Here is a 20,880-nt window from a genome sequence, read left to right on the forward strand (position 1 = left end):
CCTAATCATTCTCGTACAAGAAAATGAAGATTCATTTTTCTTTCTTTTTCTTTTTTAACCTCAGTGTAAAAGTATTTAGCAGAACAAATGGTGTAGAGCAGGAACATCAAAATATTTTAGTCATCCTATTTCATAATAAGAGAGCAAAGGGACTGTAAATGAAATTGAAAAATCACAGATTCATGTATAACTTCTTTGACACAATGGACAGTTCAACTCTGGAATTCATTGCCACAAGGAATTGGAAACTGTGAGTTTGAGCGTGCAGAATTGTTTGTTATTTACAGGGATAGCAAGTAGCCAGAGTTAACGTGAATAAATTCTCAGGCTTCAAGATATGCCAACCTCTGGAAGTTTGGAGGTTAGATGGCAGCTTCATACTCAACTACCTGCTACGACATTGCTTGCACCTTAGCTGGAGCATGTTGTCATTTGGCACAAATAATGATGCCTGGATGCTGGGCTAAATGGGCTGCTGTTTAATCCAGTATGGCAGTTCCTGTCTCTGCAGTCGAAGGGCAGATGTTAATGACTTTGCTATTCCTGTCTTGTTTATTCACATGTAACTATGGGCTTCATGAAACATTTTTTGGCTGACGTGCCAAGTCCAACACTAAGTGTTCGTTCTCCCTCAGTGGCAAGTTTTCTGCAGAGGTACTAGCAAGAGATGATCCCTTATGGGCCAGTTCTTCAGGGCTAATAACCTGTGTTGGCCTTTTTCTCCCTTTTCAAGGTGAATCAGAAAAGTGCTTCAAGGCTTTCTCCACTCCCTTCCCATCCCCTCTGCCCAAAGTCAATCAGGATATTGAGCCCAGCAAAGCTGTCTTTTTTTTTTTTTTTTTTTTTTAATGTTATGTGTAATTGTCATGAGTTTTAAGTCTTAATTTATCCCTAATCAAAAGTGTGTTTGTGATGTTGTCATGAACTGTTCAGATGCCAGTGTGCAGTATTGTATTTTAGGAAGTATCCATTTTGAGGGCTACATTTCCTCAGCTGTTAGACTGTAAAGGATTGTTTTAATCATGTGCAGCATTTCTTTGAACACAGTAGTGGTGTATTTTCTTTATCAGTTGTAGACCGTTTCTGAGTTGACCTTGAAATGCTTTCTGTTGGGCTCAGGGTTGGCCAGGCAGATGCTGAACGACGACAGGACATTGTGCTAAGCGGGGCTCACATAAAAGAAGAACACTGTATCTTCCGAAGTGAGAGGAACAACAATGGCAATGGTGAGCATCCTTCCATTATCCGGGTGTCATTGAATCTCTTTCCACTTTTGAAGAACGTACCCAGTTTGCTACTGTGTGTTTGCATATAAATATGGGTGCAAGGACTGCCTTATCCATAAATTAGTCTTCAGCACTGGAGAGCTAGTGCTTTGAGTCCTGGAAAAAAAAACACAACTCTGTACAAGCAGCTATGTACAATATATTATTTTTGAAGTGGTCAGGGAAGGAGAGCTGAAAGGACTGTTGGGACTTGAAAGAGTCCTTTCATCAGGTCACTGAAAACATTTTCTGTTTGGGTTTAATAAGAAGTAGCTGTTTGAGTTAATGGTTTGTGCAGAGTAGCACCATACTGAGACCTTCATTCTCTAGTGCATTTATTTGGCCCAGTTAGCACTGTTGCCTTTGAGCTGGAATTCATACCTGATCTTTAGGGATCCTGCATCTCCCTTCTCCCTCCAGCTCTGCCAGGGCGGGCCCCCAGCAGCCAGGGCTACAGAACCGTCCTGCCTATTCCCTGTTCTGTGGGTACCAGCCACAGCCAGCCAGCAGCACCTGGGCCCCAGGTGCCACATGGGAGGCAGTATCTGCTGTGGCTGGAGCAGAGTGCGGAGCCCAGCTTGACTCTACCCGCTGCTGGGTGGCACAGCCGGAGTGAAGCTGAGTGGAGCCCGTGAAGGGTGGGGGAGGATGCAGAGCTTGGGGCTCCCTGCTCTGTTTCCCGTCCCCCTGGAATCCATGGGCCAGGGGGTGGGACCTGGTGTGGGCGGGCAGGGTGCAGTGGGAAGGCTTGGTGCTGCCACCACTGCCACTGGGAGCCCTGTGCCAGCCACGCCACCATAGTGAGGTGCCCCCTGCCGGGCCAGCAGTGGCATGAAGTTGTGCCCTGCCTGTTGTTACTAGGGGGGCAGGGAGTGCCTTGTCATGGCAGCATAGGGCTCCTGGCGGTGGCAGCACTGTCACCAAGCCTCCCTGTCCCGCCTGCTGGGTCGCAGAGGCCCCTGGGCAGGTGGGGCAGCAGCACGGGATGTCCTGTGCCCCACAGTGGGCAGCCTGAATTCTCCCCATCCCTGCACACACATCTGGGGGGGGTGCCGCTCGACCAATGTGTCATCTCTGGTGCCCAATCCAACCCTGAGAGTGCACACAGTGGTGGGGAGCCAGCTCCCCCACACATTACCCCCCAGATGAGCCATCTATGGCTCCATCCTATTCTCCCAGCCAGGCCACGCATTCCTGCCCTGGCTGGGCAGTGCTTCCAGCCCCAGCTGCCAACTCTGCCCCACTGCCTTTCTCACCATGGGGGCCTTGGTCTGCCCCCCTGCCCCTCCTCCCATGTTGCCTGTGACACCCCCCCACCTCCATATACTTACTTGCAAGTAGCTGGGGGAGCTGCTTTCCACCACTACTTGGCTGTATTGTTGGCCACTTGCATTTGTGCATGTGAAACTACATGGAGTGCCTCCTGTGTCTCGCTCCCGCAGCCCCTTGTAGAAGGGAACTTTGCCAGCCTGCAAGGGAAAACCTGCAGTTTCCCACGTTTTTCTCCTTTTAAAGGAGAAAATTTGCGTTTTTCTCTTTCAAGGAGAAAATCGACATTTTTCCTTGGTGAGTAGAAAACCCAGATCCCTGCTGATCTTCATGCTGTGTCCAAATAGAACGTGTGGTGCAGCAGAGATGACTTTTGCACGGTTTATAGATTCTGGGCTGTGGATGAGACGCATGTGGCTCAGTCCGTTCATTTCTGGGTGTCCAGGTTATTTCATGGAAAATGGGGTTGAACCCAAGACAGTGTGGTCTGATAACACTGTGGATAAAGAACAGTTTAGTTTTAGTGCGGGGTTGGACAAGACTGTTGTCTGTGATGTGGGGATAGTGCTTGCTTATTTTTTGGGGATGTTCAGGATGAAATACAGTGTACTTTATAAGACACTTAATTTTTATTTGCTACATCCCCAGCGTCTTAGGTAGCGTTGCCTTTGAGTCATTTCTAACATCAAAGGTTGTCTGTGCTACTAGACAAGCGCCTGGAGCTACCAGAGATTTCAGTGGAAAGGAGTGTTTAGTACCTCCTAAGCATCTGGCACTGTATACCTTACCACATAGCCCTGCAGTGACGGTAGTGCTGAAATCAGTTACAAAATAATGTGTTGATTATTCTTCAAACCTTGTTGCAAGAGGCCTCTGTCAAGACTGATAAAAGCTTTGACCTGTGTTCATTCTGACCATTTTGATCACAGTTCCTTTTTTTCCCTATGGAAATGTGAAACAGAATCCTAGCAGTTGAGACCTGCATTATTTCAGATGCCTTGGCTATGCATGCTTAACCAGGGTTTGGTATAAAGGAACAGCTTCTTCAGAATCTCAGTTTGTAGGGAGTGAGTGCAGTGAGCAGAGCATTATCTACTTGTCTCATGCGTTTTTGGCTGGAAGGGTATATAGCCAGGTTTCTTGGCATACAGTAAAGGAAAATATCTGGGCCTTGTGCTTTCCCTGGCTCTCCAGGTGTTCTCTGGTAGGAAATGGTGTGTTTTGATGTGAATAACACCTGTGTTCCTTCTAGTCATTGTTACTCTGGAGCCTTGTGAACGGTCGGAAACGTACGTCAATGGCAAGAGGGTTGTGCAGCCAGTGCAGTTGCGCTCAGGTAAGGGACTTCAAAATTGGCCTGTTTTGCAGGTGGTTCTTCCAGGATGATCCATACAGAACAAATGTCTTCTGGCTGAAGGAAACAACAGGGTACTATTCCAGATAAGGAGTCTTGGCTTTTTTGGCAAGGCCTTTTCCACATTGGTGAAAACACTATCTTCTTTTATTTTCCCAGGCCCTTCACTGCACCAGCTGAAAGCCTGCATAAATAGTCACTAACACAGGGCACTCTCTGCTTGATTCTTTACTTTTGCTTACTCTGGTATTATTCTAGTACATTCTTACCCAAGACTGTTGCCCTTGGCGCTTGCAATGAAACAGAGTAAATACACTGCCACCTGCTGATTGAAAATCCCCAGTTTCCCTGGCACAGTTGAGATGCAACTCCAGGCAGGAATTCATTAGCCTCTCTCTCCTTTCCTTCTATGTGTTCAGAAATCTGTTTAGAACGACATACATCCCTCCTCATACCTTGGCCAAGGGCAGTGGGGGAGAGCAGCTTTCATAAATGAATCGTGTAGCCTGACGATTGTAGACAAAACATCTTTTAAATTGAGACCCATCATTCTCCTTGTGCTCAAATGCATTCCAGTGTCCTTTGCACTAGGTTGTATGTAGCCTGGCGTTTGTCATTAGATGCATTAGCTTCAGCAGAAGACAGGATGATGGGCATAAACAGGCTCTTTAATTTTACTCTTTGAGCCATTCCTACTACTTTAAAACTTCTGAAACCGGAATATGGCCCATAGGTTGGGAATTACTGCACTTATTATTTTGGCAAGCTGATTTTTCTAGAACTTGGGGTTTTGTTTAATACTTTTCTTTTTCATCCTCATCTCTTGATGTTTCCATTTAATGAAATGGGATTAGTAACTCCTGATATTTTTAAAAGACAGTTGTCTGTCATTAATAGACTTACAAAGACTGTCTTGGCGGCCTAAAAGTTCATTTCACTAGCACTGTAGTGATTATTTCTCACATTTGTGTGTTGTACTGGAAGAGCAGAAAGATGCTGCTGTATTTTTAGTGCTTGTTTAATGTTTTTGCATATAAGTTTTCTTTAGCACTTAGTTACTACTCTTCTGCTTTTCCACATGCCTGGGACTCTCCATCTCACACAAGGGTGAAGGATGCAGGAAAATGCCTCCCCAGAAATTCCATTGCTGAGGATTTAAGTGGAAACTTAGATCATTCGTACAAATCTCAGCACTTAAAAATGTAAAGCATCCAGTCTTCAAGTGTTTGAGGTTAAACTTTTCTAAATAGAAAAAATTATGGGGTGTTTTTTGTCCATGACTTTTGAGCCTGTTTTAAAAATGCTATTGTTGCAAAATTTGCTACAGAAGAGGATTTAGAGTATAGTTGATCAGCGTATCTGTTGCTACTCTTAGTTCATCCATAAGACCATTTTTATTTTGTGGAAGTTTTCTTCTGAGGTTTAACAGGCAGATGCTTTTTTGGGGCATTTCTTGTTTCTGCACAGTTTCGTCTCTCTTGCACTAACTGTTTGTTCCTTTTGTGTGGACACCTATTACTAAATTTTCTGAGCACAGTACTTTAGGGGAAAATCATTTGATTTCCTCAGGGTAAATTTGCCTGAACATAAAATGTCACATTGGTTCTGGAGTCCTTATCTGGAAGAGTTAATCTTTTGTTCCTGTTTTAGGGAATCGTATCATCATGGGCAAAAATCACGTTTTCCGATTTAACCACCCTGAGCAAGCTCGAGCAGAGAGAGAAAAAACTCCATCAGCTGAGACTCCCTCTGAGCCAGTAGACTGGACTTTTGCACAGAGAGAACTGCTGGAGAAACAGGGCATTGATATGAAGCAGGAAATGGAGAAAAGGTAATAAACTAGCTCATACATTTGACTTGGAACAAAAAAATACATGTGCCTTTTTCAGTTGGTCTGTTTGGAGAGGTACCAATTCTGTGTATGAAGTAGATGCCTACTTTTTCCACAGGGAAGTGTGCTTAATTGGGAGCTCCCTGTAAGTGAAGCATCACACATTTAACTTGGCTTAAAAAAATACCCAACCAGAGCTTAATTGGGCCAAACCATGCTCCTCTTGATTTAAATCTGGCTCTGGCTAAGGAGATGCTTGTGGCACTTCAGCATATTTTTGCCTTCATCATTATTTTGAATTCTAGTTTTTTTAAAATATTATGCCCCCTAACCACTTAAGTTCTGGACCAAAACAGAGAGCAACTGCCTGGTTTCTTGATGCAGCTTCTTAAGCTGACAAAGGGAGGAATGATGGAAAAACAGGCAGGCTGGGTGTTCCCTGAGCGTTGTCTCCACCAGGCACTCTGCTTATGAGAGAGAAGAGGGCCAGGAGTCGTAGTAAAGAATATAGTGCTTTGTGACCCCACAACTTCTTGACTTTTACCCTTTGAAGAGGGTAACCCCTGTGCTGTTAAGCCTCAAACAGTTATGCTAATCAGGTCTTCAGCAGAACACATCACGTAACTCAGTGCGGATATCAAGGGTAGTTCTCATTCCAAGGGAACCAAAGTGCTTCAGCTGAAGGGAGCAGGAAGGATAGTGGCTTTCATATCAGCAGATTGAGATGCAGATAGACACTAGACTTGAAGAAACTTGCATTTGTTTTTGTGCTTAACTGTTTCTGTGGATAGGATGACACTAGCACAAATGGTGCCCTGCATGGCTGCCTCTGAGTCCCTTGTGCTCTTTCTCTTCAGATTACAAGAAATGGAGATTTTGTACAAGAAGGAGAAAGAAGAAGCAGACCTCTTGTTGGAGCAGCAGAGGCTGGTAGGTGTCCATACTTCCTTTGATGTAGATTAACTACTGCTGTTTCTGATTTGTTAGTCCAGGAAGATGGCTTGGACTGTCTGCATATAATGCACAGTTCTTCCTTTCCTTATAAATACTTCATAACTGCAAAAGAGAGAATGATTATGGCTGAAGGTGCCTCATGTGCATTAAGACAGAGATGAACTTCACCCATGTGAAGGCATCCAGCAGTGCTCATGGGGGCAGGATATGTTTTCTGTCTTTATAACTTAGGGCAAGAAGAGGACATGGCTTCCTTGTCAGTGTCTTTGAAATTGTTTTTCAGTAGTTTAATTTGTTAACTGTGGATGTTTGCCTTGGTTTTGTCTTGGATCACCAAAAGTACTAATTTTGTGCTGCTGAAAAGGACTTTTTGAGTGTTCCTGTGCTAGGTTTGTCTTACGGATGATGTCTGAAAACATTACTGCACTCTGCATGTTTTAACCTTTTTTCCTCCCCTGCATGGAGTCTGAATCCCTTGTAAGGGTCTTAACAGCACACACATGCTGATGATGGGGCAACACACACAGCTTAGGGTTGCACAGGGAACTTTCATTCTTTCAAACACTTGAAAATAACGCTGGCTGCATGGTTAGGGAAATCCAGAAAATTTAGTCTGATGGTCTGACTTGAGTCTTTACTCTCTCCAGTTAATGGGGGTCTGAGTTCTTTTCAGTCAGATACGCTCCAAGTGGTGCACAGTTTATAAAATATAAAACAAAATAAATGCAGACTCCAAGTCTGCTGCCAAGCCAAAAAGTATGAGGAAGCAGGAATTCAATGTGGATTTCTTGAATAACACTGGCTCTATCACATCTGCCCTTCTGTTATTTTTTTGGCTTATTTTTTGGTTACCCAGAGGGGAACATTACCTCTGCACCCATTTGGGAAGTTCAGGATGGCAACTTGCTGTTGAGGTGAGTTTGGGTAACTAGCTACTCGTGGACGCTCTATGAGCTTGTCAGAGGGCTTTTCACAAAGCTCCTCCCTTTGTCTCTAAGAGGGAGAGTAGAACAGGACCTGGCTTCCATTGCCTGCTAGGTAGAAGCTGTATGGCAATTAGTATGACTTTCTATTAAGAATAGGATATAATGACCTTTAACCCCTGACCCTGAGCTTTCTCATCTCGCATTGTGAATGAAGCAGAGCAACTGCAGAGTTTGACCTCAGGCAAGTCTCAGATCAGAAAAAGAAGTTAGAATGCAGTCAGTGCTACTTCAGAGTAGTATGGGGAGAGTGCATTGAGAGCACGAGGGAAGTAAAGTCTTAGTGCAGTCCTTGTGAGTTGGCTGTGAGCCACAGGAGATGTAAGTAGTGGTGTTACCCTCCTTAATCTTTGGATGAGACTTACAGGCAGCCTTGAGATAAGGCAGCATTTTGTCCCTGGGAAGGATATTACACAGTGAACTTGTCAAAAATGGGCCTGTGGAAACTGTGATTATGAAATATGTTTAAAATAAATCTGCAGTTGTAAAAATCCAATGAAATAAAGTTCATTTCCCTATTCTCTGTATATTTGAATGTAGTATTATTTAATATTGTAATGAACAATATGATTTCTGCAAGCACACTATATTTTTAGTTGGCCAATGTTGGAAGACTGTCACCAGGAAATATCAATAACCAGGTATTTTTAAAAACAGATGTCCTAAAGTTGCAAGAAACTATAGTTAGGGGTGTACTAATTAGAGATTTTGGGGGCTGATACTGAGAGCCCATTTTTAAGGAGGCATATCGGCTGATACCAGTCCAATTTCCGATATAGCTGTGTGCAGCTAGTAAGTCTGTTGTGGTGGAAGGGTAGGGGCGTTGGGGGGCAGATCAGTGCCCCCCACAGTGAGAGAGGGGGCAGGGGCAGGTGCTGCCCAGCAGGGGTGGGGCAGGGCACTGGATGGAACCATGCCTCATCAGGGAAGGGGAGACTCCTGCCGTTCCTTGAACCCCGGGAGGGCACATGGGGCAGGGGGTGCCCCTGGATCTGGGCAGGGCAGACAGGCTGCAGCTTCAGGCTGGAGCCGGGGCTCTGCCTGGCTCTTCTCGGTGGGGACTGGGCTTGGGAAGGGGGCTACAGAGGGGGCTGCAGCTACTCCAGATTTCGTCGTAGGCCTGTTCCCAGCACTGCTGCCACAGCGCACCCAGCTCAGCCCTGGCTCAACACTCCGCCTCCACCCATGCGCCAGCAAGAGCTGGGGCCGCACCTGGTGTGCGGCAGTGCTGGGAGCAGGCTGTAGTGAAATTTGGGGTGGCTGCAGCCCCCTCGGTAGCCCCCACTGAAAAGAGCCTGGCACAGCCCTGGCTCTAGCCTGCAGCTACAGTCTTCCTGCCCTGCGCAGATCTGGGGGCACATGCCGCCCCCGCTCCCCCCAATGTCCTTCTGGGGTGCAAGCATGGTGGGAGTTCCCCCCACACAAGCCATGGCTCCATCCCATACCCTGCCCCACACCAGCTGGGCAATGCCTGCTCCTGCCCCTCCTTTACCATGGGGGGGATGGGCATTAATCTGGCCCACCACACCCCTTCCCTTCCCCTTCCCTTCACTCTCCCCTTCTTCCACAATGGATTTACCAGCTGCATACAGCTCTCCACACTGCCAGGCAATGCTGCTTGGTGCCTGTGCTGCGATGTGGTTGCGTGCGCACACAAGCATTTATCAGCCAAATTATCAGCTGCATCAGGCTGATTTCCAACAGGTGGATCAATCTTTTTTTCTGGTCACTTCTTCACCACTGAATTAGGGATTAGGGATGGATAGGAGCCATACTTTCCTAACTCGTAGAAACAACTGGCTGATGGTCTGAAGCATGGAAACTAACTACAGATTGTCGGTCATATGCAGCTGTAGCATCAGACTCTGACCCCCCCCTCCTACCTTAGTGAACTCAACAGGTTGAGTCTGTGTTATGAAATAGTGTTTTTCTTCTTTCAAAGTTTGAAATGTCAAGTGAGACCCTTGGTGCTGCTATTTTTAATTGTTTATTCTGTTGTAGTGCATAGAGGCCAGCCATCTGAAGGCCCCTGTTGTGCTAGGAGTGTAGAAAAAAATGTCATATGATTGTTCTTGCCCCGAAGAGCATACAACTACATATGTTGGGATGCCTTGCTTGCATGACTAAAGATTGCCAAGCTTTTCCCTTAAATTTGAAGTGAAAATAAATGTAGTATATTTTTAGGTAATCTCCCCATCTCACTTGCTGTCCTTTTGTGCCTGTGCAGAGATCACTTGGTATTATGACGTGGAATTGTATGTACCAAATGCATTGGAGTTAATCTTTAGAGTGAATGTAGGAGGATGACCATATAGTGGTTACATTGCAAATAGGTGCTTCACCTATAAATAGCAAACTGTTCTTCTGTTGCCTACCAGAATAATATTGTAAACAGATTTGGTGACCTTAAGAATGACTAATGACTAATTTTTATTCCTTTCTGAATGCAATCTTGATTTTGTAGCTCTCCCAGTGCGTGCTGTCTTTCTGCTGGGTGTCTTCCATTTCCACTGCAACATGTAGCATGAACATTTTATTGCAAAAATTGGCAAGGCTTTACAGTGTATTAGTGGCTTGTATTAATTTCTTGTATTTACACTTTTACCCTCACTGGGCTCAAGCTCAAGTAACGGTAGCTTTCATCTCTCTGTCACTGAAGGCTAAGCTGTGATGCACCTTTCTCTTAGTGAGGAGTAAGAGTGTGCAAATGGGCTATTACCTTCAAGTAGCTGTGGTCTAATGAAGGCCCATCCACTTTTGCTCTGTAATAAGTGGTTCATATGTCTGCATCCGTAGCTTATTTGTAAACTACAGATCTTGCCTGCGATAAACAACAAGTTTCTGATGCTGATTATTTAAATTCACTTTTTTGGCCAATCTTTTGGTCTAATCTAAGAGACATGTTTCTCCAAATTGCTTATTTCAAATTGTAAACAGTAATAGAAGGTCACAAGGAATTTGCACATAAAATGAGTTGTGAGGGGAAAAACCCCTCAATCAACTGGAAATGGCAAGCATAACTCTGAGAAGACTATGTCTGCTCTACTGCACTCCATCTCATTATTCCCAGGCTGAGAATAAATTTTATTACAACATATCCTGTTTTTTTGTATTGCTCTCAAAAAAGTATTTTAAATCTAGTGCATCAGAACTGAGATGTGTACACACCTACACACACGTACACACACACTTGCTGTTGCTGACTCTCTTCATACATAAGAATTTGAAACCTTCAAGTTCTTAGAGTAATTGTGAGAAACTTTTGAAGGTGCATCAGGTTCTAGTGGATCAATTAACCACTAGGTTATATGTCAGACAAGCATCCCTTTAAAAAATAGTCTGACTTAAATTCTTGGATGCTTTTATTGGTAATAAATCTACTTATCTTCTGGTAGCATTATCTGGAAAATAACATTCCTAGTGTATAAAAATCGGAAATGTTTGTTGATGAAGCATGATTTAGTGAGCGCACTCTCTAACAATTCTGTTGGAAAAGTTGTCATGAAGAAGCAAAAGAAGCCTAGCTCTTAGCAAACGTGTTGAAGCTTCAGGTGGCAATTTCTAAAATGTTTTCCAGGCCTTGAGAAGATGGAGATAAAGAATATCTAATTGGACTTTTATTGATTAACACTTTAAAAAAAAAAAAAAAAAAGATTACTTCATCCTTCTGCTGCTCGCTCTTCGGACAGTCAAGCCTATTGGTTTCTAAAATAAAAACAACAAGGTGGCAAATGGAAAAACCCTTTGAAACACTGATTCTGGATATCACTTTAGCTTGTAGCAAGTCTTGGAGTATGAAAAACGACTTTTGCCTGTCATTTGTGCATTTACAGCACTTCTAACATTGACCCTATCGACTGCTTTCATCTCTGTTGTATTTCTTATTCTCTAACACTTCTTTGGCTGCTCTTGTAATAAAGTGGATTCTAAACTCAAGCATCCCAGCACCACATTCGGCATTACTAACCAGTGTTAACCTGTCTTACTCTGGCTGCTCATCGCATTCTTCTATTGATGGCTGTTGTGTTCGCTCACTGGGGGAGGATTTTCCAAAAGAAGCAACAGCAATAACCAAGGCAAATGTTTGGCAGGAATTTGCATGTCTTTGGAGCATGTATGGGGATGCAGTTGACACCTTGTTTTGTTTGGTGCTTGGTTCAGTTGGTTCATTAAAGATGTTGGAGGGGGTTGAAAGGGGGAGAATGTAGGTTAGATTCAGTATATTTTAAAACTGCTAGCTATGAGTATAATGTCAAATATAGGGGAGTGAACAGCTTAAAATTTAAGTAAGAAAATGAATCTAGAAGGTGAGGTTTGCTCTTAATGCCCTAACACTCACTCTTGGGAGACTTCCATATCTTTTGTCTTGTTTGATTTTTATTTGGTTTAGTTTTCTTTGCCTGATACTTCTTGTTTAGCTTTTCCATTTTTTTCAATTTTAATTTTGGTTATTTTGGGGCCACTTCTTGATTTTTGTTTTTCCAAAGGATGCAGACTCTGATAGTGGGGATGATTCGGACAAGAGATCGTGTGAAGAGAGCTGGAGATTGATCACGTCCCTGAGAGAGAAGCTGCCCCCCAGCAAGCTGCAAACCATTGTAAAAAAGTGTGGCCTCCCTAGCAGTGGGAAGAAACGAGAGCCAATTAAAATGTACCAGATACCACAGCGCCGACGCCTTAGCAAAGACTCCAAATGGGTTACCATTTCAGACTTAAAGATTCAGGCTGTGAAGGAGATCTGCTATGAGGTTGCCCTCAATGACTTCAGGCATACTAGGCAGGAGATTGAGGCTCTGGCCATTGTCAGAATGAAGGAGCTTTGTGCCATGTATGGAAAGAAAGATCCGAATGAGCGTGAGTCGTGGCGAGCTGTTGCCCGGGATGTCTGGGATACGGTGGGGGTTGGAGATGAGAAAATTGAAGATGTGATAGCCAATGGGAAAGGTGTGACTGATATGGATGATCTCAAGGTGCACATAGACAAATTGGAAGATATCTTGCAAGAAGTGAAAAAGCAGAACAACATGAAGGATGAGGAGATAAAAATTCTTAGAAATAAGATGCTAAAAATGGAGAAGGTTTTACCTTTGATAGGGTCTCAAGAGCCAAAAGTCCAGTCCACCACCGCTCAGAATAGAGACCCAAACTCCGCTAGTGGGGTGGATGTTGACAAGAAATCTGCAAATGACATGAACAAATGTGATAGCGATGAAGTTGCTAAAGAGGAGCGTGTCTCCCAGCTAATGGCAGGTGATCCAGCCTTCAGGCGCGGACGATTGCGCTGGATGAGACAAGAGCAAATTAGGTTTAAGAATCTGCAGCAGCAGGAAATCACAAAGCAGCTTCGTCGGCAGAACATGCCTCACCGATTTATCCCACCGGAGAACCGTAAACCCCGCTTCCCATTTAAGAGCAACCCCAAACACCGAAACTCATGGAGTCCAGGCACTCACATAATTATCACGGAAGATGAAGTTATTGAGGTCAGAATTCCAAAGGAGGAAGAGAAAAGCAGAGAAGAGATGCAAGAAAAGCAGGGCAGCATTGTCTCTGGTGACTCTCAACAGCCGTGGAACCTATGTGGTCCTCAGCGGAGTCAAGATAACATCCAAATAAACAGGCAGCAGTTAAATCCTCAGCCCCAGCCTAGCAGTCAGCAGCAGCCTTCACCTCAGATACGCTGGAGAAGCAATTCCCTCAACAACGGCTCGCAGAAAAGCTTGCGACGCCAGACATCAGGCTCCTCTGAATCGCTACACACCTATGGTGGCCAGCAGAACCCAGACCTGCAGACTTTCCAGCAAAAACGCCACATCCACCAGCACCGCCAGCCCTATTGCAGCCATAACAATGGAGGCAACATGGAGAGCAATGCAGCCAACTTCCAGCCAAAACACACTGACCGGCCCAACCACTATAACCAGTTTGTGACACCTCCCCGAATGAGGCGACAGTTCTCTGCACCTAACCTCAAAGCAGGCAGAGAAACAACAGTATGAGTCACTGGGCAAGGCTAGTTTGGGGGGAGAAGGGAAAGGGGTGATGCTCGTATATCACCGAGAAGCAGGTGGGGATGGTTTTGATCATTGGCCTTGGGTTTCATTTGGCCGGTTAGAACTTGAGTGATCTGATGTACAAAGCTCAAGATACTGGCACTTCAAAGCATCCATTTTGCATGTGAATCATGGTGAAATTTTCAAAACTCTGCTTGGAGAAACTAGAAGACTGGGAAAGAGGGCACCCTACTAGCTCCTTTTACCTTCCTGGTTTTTGCCTTGGAATATTTTTCTAATGCTGAAAATATGGTTTGGAATTTATAAAGAACTGCCTCCCTCCTTTGTTTTTATGTAGACAATCAAAAGGGGAATCTAGTTTATAGTGTTGAATGTTTTATGTCACCTGTTTATTAGGAATGAGGAAACTGACCATCTGTATTGTAAATCAGCATGAGCAATTCAGTCCAATTCACTTTACACCTCCTAGCCCGAGTTTTAAATAATTGTCTGCAAGCCAAAAGTTGTCAGTTACCAAGATAAGGAGCTTTTTGTCGGTGTTCTGTCTCTGCAGAAATTTACAGCAGCTCTTTAGATGCTTGATGGTCCATCTTCAATGAGTGGGAAATGCCTTTTACCCTTCTGCTGAAGTTCATTAGTATCAGTATGAAATTGCCATAATAGAAATGTGCCTGACTGAGGCTGTATATTGGACTGAATACATGGCTGGAGCCATGTTGGGGAAGTAAGCTTTTTCTCATTCCCATCTTGTCTCTAATTATAACAGTTTTTACTAATGACTTGTTATATGGAGATAGTAGGGACGAACTGCACTTTTTTATTTTGTCCAAATGGTGCAGTAAAAAGACTAAAGTTGATTGCTTCAGATTCCTTGGTCAGGTTTTGGGCCTGGATGATGCTATTGAAACGGTTTTTCTGGTGGAGATATAGTGAACACCCTGAATTGGAGGGGGCAGAGAAGAGCGGGCTAGAGAACGGATTCATTTTCACACAATACCTCATTGTAGTGCCTTCTCGTCTCAGAGAGCACCACTATTTCAAGACTTGTTGAAGAAATCAGTCACTTTAACAGGAAAATCACGTGCGTCTTCCTTCTCCCCCCATTCTAAGTGCAACTTAGAAGCCGTATTTCTGACTTACGTTATGAACTGAAGGTGCCAGGTTTATAGGTGAAACACTAACTAAAACACAGTCCCTGTGATTTTGCTTAAGATATCCTAAAATGAATGGCAGCAAAAAGAATGGACAAAAAACCAAGCTGCTGTTTGGTTAAGAACTATGTTAGGGCTTCAGAGGGTTTTTAGCTCAATTGGAAAGTTCTGCTTTTAAATATAGGATTCTTTTTCTTTTCTTTTCTTTTTTTTTGCTTCTGGAAACTTTTGTTAAAACGCATAAAAGATTACATCAACTTTTTAGACTTGAATTCAAGATGCATCTGAAGCTTTGGGAGAAACTTGGTTTGCTGATGAGTGTTTATTCTGAATGCCATTTTTTTCAAGCAAACTATTTAGGGCTGATTAGATGTGGATACATCACACGGCAGCACATTTGTACAGTCAGGTGACTTGTGCTGTTTTGCACAAATACCCTTGACTTGACTACCTGAGGCTGCTCTGCTTGTTAAGCATAAGCCCTACTGGTAATTGTTTACTTTTGCATGTCTTAGGGTAGCTCTAGATGAGCAGAAAGTGCCTGCAATTTATCTTCCCTTGTATTCTTGTTCCCTGCCTCTGGTTTTATTTTAATTTTTTTTAAATTTTTCTTCCCAACCACACTACGGATGTCCATGATCAGGTTGCAGCTAGGGACCTGTATCTTTCAGTCAGGTGTCAACACTACAGTCTTCATTCATGTGTTCGTGACACATTACTCTCCCTGCGATTTAGGAGTTGTAAAGTCATTCCGTGGTGTCCTAAGAGGGGTGACCCAATCAAAGCCACCTAGGTCATCTTCTGATGACCAGTTTAATTGTTCTGTTCAGACATGGCTACAGCGGTTTCATTTGCCCTTTGTTTTAGTATCTCTGAAAAACAGGGATGATGTGTGGTTTTATAATTCCTTGGTTCTTCCAAGAAAGAAAGCCCTATACAGAGGCAATACTTTTCTTCCCACTTGAGTCAGCCCCCCACCCCCCCCTCCAACTTATTTAGGGCTATGAGAATTCTTGTGCCATTAGATTTCTTGTATAATTCTCTGCTAAGTAGCTTCTTCCATTCTTACTGTGTTGGTGTCCATATGATTTGCTCTCTGGTATCTTCCCCAGAGGCATTTTAACTCTCAAGGAGAGAGGAAAACATGCATCTGGGGAATTCCTGCTATGTGCCTCCGCTTGGGCCAAATAGAGATTGGCGTGTGTAGGGGCCAGGCATGAGAATAGTCTAAACAAGTCTTTTGTGTGTGCACCCCTCATCTTTGTGATAACCTGTGTAAAAGCAGCGTGACTGAGTACACAAAAGGAATATGCAGTATGTAATTTTACGTCTATTCAAGTATGTATGTGGAAATGGAATAAAACCATAGGATATTTGAAATCCCTGACTTTGACAATTCTTTTTAGTTTGGTTTGAGATTATCTGCCCCTGTTTCTAAATGTTTGGCTAATGCTGGATAATGAATATGTCTTAAACCCATCGTTTTGTTGCCTGGTTATTTTAGACTATTTTGGTGCAACAGCAGAAATTTAAATAAACTCTGGATCAGCTACTTATTGAATGCTGTTTTAAGGCGGTGCTTGTCCTTTGTGACAGATACTGCAGCAAAGATGGAAATAAAAATGTACGGTTTTATTTTCCTGTATGACTTGGTGGAGGGGCGGGGGACAAAATGGTCCCTTTCAAATAAAGTCCAAACTGCATGAGGTCGGAAGGGACCTCAACAGATCATCAAGTCTGACCCCCTGCCTAGCCGGGAGAGAGTGCTGGGGTCAGATGACCCCAGGTAGATGCCTATCCTGCCTTCTCTTAAAGACCCCCAAGGTAGGGGAGAGCACCACTTCCCTTGGAAGCCCATTCCAAATTTGGGCCACCCTTACCATAATTGTTCCATTCTAGTGTAGATAATGATTAGGATGCACTCCCTGTATCTTAGAGAAATGGGAAAAAAAAACAAACGTAGTCATCTTGCGGAAGTAGCCTGAAGTGGCTGCCTTTCCTTTCAGAATAAGTATTTGTGGAACTAATGAAGACTAATGCAGCCAATTCTGTGTAAGTACATGTGAAATGTCTTTCCTGGTAATGGGAAAATGCAGCTTCTATGATGAAGGGTGCCTTTTCAATGAGTTTAACTGCCATTGCTGACTTGTATGCACCTGTGCCTTAGTGAGGATATCATACATATCCTTCAAGCCTCTAGCTGGGGTGGGGGAATGAATGCATGCCACTTGAGCTCCTCCGATTTTAATTTTTTCAACATACTTCTTGGAGCATTCTGAATCAAGTGATCTGTCGAATTGGAGGGGTTGACATTTGTGCAAGTATGTTGAGCAGAATTTTGGAATCTCCTTCCCTGTTCATTCTTGGAAAACTTTATATTTAATAATTTGCCTCAGATATTTGTCTTTGAACCACTGCTGGCTGAAAAATCCTAGTTGTTTGCCCATTGTTACTGTAAAGGAGGCCGTGAATCACCTTTTAATGAAATTATGGGATTTTCAGATCTCCAGTTCGGGTTTTTTTTTAAAAACAACAACGAAAACATGTTTTTGATTGTCCTGTGTTCATCTGCCTTGTGAAAAGCAGAACTGGTTTGTATTGTAACAAGTGCTCTTTCAATAAACTCTAAAATACTCATTAAGCGTCTGACTCATTTCAGTGACAATGAAATGCTCAGTGGCACAAAACCTTACGTGTAGACTTGTCCCAATTTTCATTTTCTTTTGAGGGCTTGTGACCCATTCTACTTCAGTTCAGTCAGTACCAAGCTATCCTGGTTTTTTGGTGCAACTTTACTTAATGGACAAAAAACCTGGAACCGCATTTGTTTTGTCCTATAACATTATGAGATGTTATTTACAATGTAGGAAGGACACGGGCTGTAATCCTATTATGGTCCCATTGTGCAGTCATCTCTGCCATTGGTTTAAATTCAAAAGAAGAACAGCAGGGAATTGATGGTTCACTTGTTGAGTGGAGAGTAGAGAAGCAGAGTTTTCCCATGTTACATCAAAGAATGAGATGCTGAAGTGCAAGAGACATGTCTGTACTGTGATGGCTTCTTAGAGCAAACCCCCTTCAGACCTTTAAAAATGCACTTGAAAATAGAGAAAAGTTTTAAGGCTTTTTTCATGAGCTGTGGGTGCTATTATAAATACTGTTTTATTTTCTCCAGTTTAAAGGTATTACTCTGAGACGATGCTTTCTACAACCCTGAGCCTCAGTTTGTTCTTCCATTGTAGAAGAGCCATAACCATTATCTTGTTCCCCACCATCCAGCCAAGCTGATATTCATCCTTGTATCCACTATTGAAAGCAAGCTGCCTAGTAGCTTAAGCACTAGAACAGTACCAGCTGCCAGAAAACAGGTGAAATGTTGCCATTTTCCTCTTCTGATTCTGGGAAAACAAACCTGACCTTAATCCACTTTTGGAAAAATAGCTCTTTCTTTTGGTACTATAGGGGTAAGAAAAAAAAGATGATCTGCTATAGTAAATGTTTGCATATCTAGACAATTAAATATAAAAAATCTATGATTCACTCAAGAGAAGTCAAGGGTGCTGCAGAAGAGGGAAGACAATGGATGTGGGGTTTTTTAATCCTTATACCCAACTAATATGTTGCTTCATATCCTGCAGCCTTTAAGCATCTTTGAAAGAATCAAAGTAAAGATTCTGCCCATCTTTGATACCTACAGAGTTGATTTAATGCACCATGGCAATGAATATTGCTTGAAACGCACCTTTCCTGGATCCTCTTCTACAGCATTTTCTCTGCTCAGTACATACCTGCTCAAATTGAGGGGTGTAGAAAAATGCAGGAACTTTTTTATTGGTGTAGAACTATACCTGTATGTGCTGTTAGGATGTACCTAGTACCTTCACATGCTCCTGCTGCAATGAAAATGTAGCAAAACCCTTGTAACCTTAACCCTGCTTCATTCAGGGTTAAAGTTGCCTGATTTAGCTCACTTGTGTTGCTCTAGGAGCATGAAGACGCAACTCCATAGTGACTTAAAGAGACTTAAAGATACATCTGTCCATGGCCTTTGTTTCATATCTTCTCCAAAAGCTCTTGAATTCTAAGAGAATAAATCCTACTCTGTCCTTCAAATGTTTCAATATTTGAGGAGCTTGTTTTCTCTCAGACCTCCTTACATAGCTCCCTACCTCCTTGAAATGTCACAGCCTTATATCCACTTGGTTGGGGAAAAAAGACTTTATCTAGAGGAGATGGCTACCTTTTATCTTAAGTGCTTTTAAAAGGGTTCTAGGTATTCGACATCTCTCAATGTAGGCTGACACTTGCCCACTTCCTTGCAAAAATAGCCATCCTCACAGATTAGAAATCTTTAACAACTTCAAATTGGGCTATTTTAAGACTACATGTCTAGATCCTATCTATGGGGTTTTTTGTTTTGTTGCTTTGTTTTTGCTTGTTGGTTTTTTTTCCTAATGGGTAAAAATTTAATTATTAGTTCTACCAACTGGACAGCAGGATCCCACCTTTTAGCTATTGCTGCTAATGGAGTCATCTCAGCCAAAGAATGTCACAGGTAGCGTTCAGGATGAATTGATATACCAAACTGAAAGTTTAAGTAGAAATTTAGGGACTTAAAATATGACCCAGAGAGAGGACCTGAAGTCCTTTTATAAAGAGCCGAGGTTCCTTAATGACCTCAGGTGTTTAACATCTTTTTAGTTAGCAGCCACCTTCCTACTGCCACCACAGTGGGACCTTCTTTCAGTACCTAGTGGGTGGGAATAGTGCCACATTCTGAGAATCTGAATCTGTTCTTTTTGGTACTGGTTACTGCTTTGAGATCTCCTGTTCAAGTATTGAGCCAGCTAAAAACTGCTTTGAGGTCTGATTCAATTGCCTGGGATTTTCAGGTGAACTAAGGTTATTTAAGTAAGGTTTAAACCAAGATAATATGTTCCCTTAAGGCGATAAGGGAACTATGTAGTGCTGTCCCTTTCATTATTCTGGACGTAATAATTTGTCAGTGCAGAAAATGCATTAAAGAGGAAGAGAATGAATTCTGGGGTTTTAAACCATTCAGTAAGCAGAGAGCAAGGTTTGAAGTGCCAGACGAATGGGTTGAAATTCTTCTGAAGGTGCCCAGTAATACCTTGATCAAAGAACTTGGCTGTGGAAAATGCCTTTCCGATCGACTACATATTCAAGCAAAATAACCCTTTCTGGGAATTAAGAAGTCGATTAAGTTAAGCAGGAATAAGACTGACTTATTGTGGAATAAATATGTCCATGCATGGCATGCAGTTGCTTGAGAATACTTTGTTCCCAATTAACTGCAAGTGCTCAGTATGTAAAGGCAAGTGCTGAACTGCTTCTTACCTAGAAAGAGGGTTTCTCATCTGGGTGTGTTCTCTGCTTTCCTTGTCAGTGTATTTAGTTGCGTCAGTTCCTTTAACTTTTTATAGCACTCAGCCCCTCTAATATTTTTGCATCTGGACAAGTAGGTAAGGAGACTTTTGACCTTTTCGTCAGGTCCTTGCCAAGCTGATAATCTCTTAACACGTTTATATATGTGGCGTGCTTTCAACCTTTTCAGTCTGCTTGTGGGAGCAGGAGAAGGTCACATAAGCAGAACCCAAGTCAAGTTGGAAGAATTTTTAAAAAAATCCATAAAATGGGGTGCGTGAGTCTCTAAGAGCCTCGTTTCAGTACAGTATGAAGACGGTTTTGCATTTCAGTGCAAAGTCACTGTATTCATGGACTATTGTGTGCTGTAGTGTTAGGACTTTTTCAGCTTATTTGCTTTTCAGCTTTCTATGTGAATTATCAAAATAAGATCTTTGGCTCGTTAAGATTCTTCCCTCGGTTTCCACATTCATTCTCCCCATGCATGCTGCGGTTCCAAAGCAGACTGGGTCTGTTCAAACCAATTTGACTTGATGCTGCAACTTTTTGTACTGGACTCTCATAAATTACATAATTTCTACGTCCATGCCTCCTGTTATTTCTGAAAACCAAATAAATTTACAACTACAAACAGTAGTTGCTTCACATTTTCTGCAGCAAATTTTCTTCTACAA

The 20,880-nt window shown here is 42.9% G+C and overlaps 1 protein-coding gene across 10 annotated transcripts in view; it reads left to right on the forward strand.

The window, feature by feature from the left end:
• The window catches only part of KIF1B (kinesin family member 1B), a 140,947-nt gene that overhangs the window by 77,152 nt on the left and 42,915 nt on the right, over nucleotides 1-20,880 (forward strand). For 9 of the 10 annotated variants that reach the window (XM_019541656.1, XM_019541658.1, XM_019541659.1 and 6 more), the window contains 4 exons: nucleotides 1,120-1,226; nucleotides 3,787-3,870; nucleotides 5,539-5,719; nucleotides 6,577-6,649. In XM_019541656.1, coding sequence (XP_019397201.1) covers nucleotides 1,120-1,226; nucleotides 3,787-3,870; nucleotides 5,539-5,719; nucleotides 6,577-6,649 — 445 coding nt within the window. Of the gene's footprint in view, nucleotides 1-1,119; nucleotides 1,227-3,786; nucleotides 3,871-5,538; nucleotides 5,720-6,576; nucleotides 6,650-12,143; nucleotides 16,212-20,880 lie in introns of those variants that run through there. The other variant, XM_019541666.1, reaches the window with a different exon arrangement.

The sequence above is a fragment of the Crocodylus porosus genome, unplaced genomic scaffold (genome assembly GCF_001723895.1).
Source record: "Crocodylus porosus isolate Cpor-Errol unplaced genomic scaffold, CroPor_comp1, whole genome shotgun sequence".
NCBI lineage: Eukaryota > Metazoa > Chordata > Crocodylia > Crocodylidae > Crocodylus > Crocodylus porosus.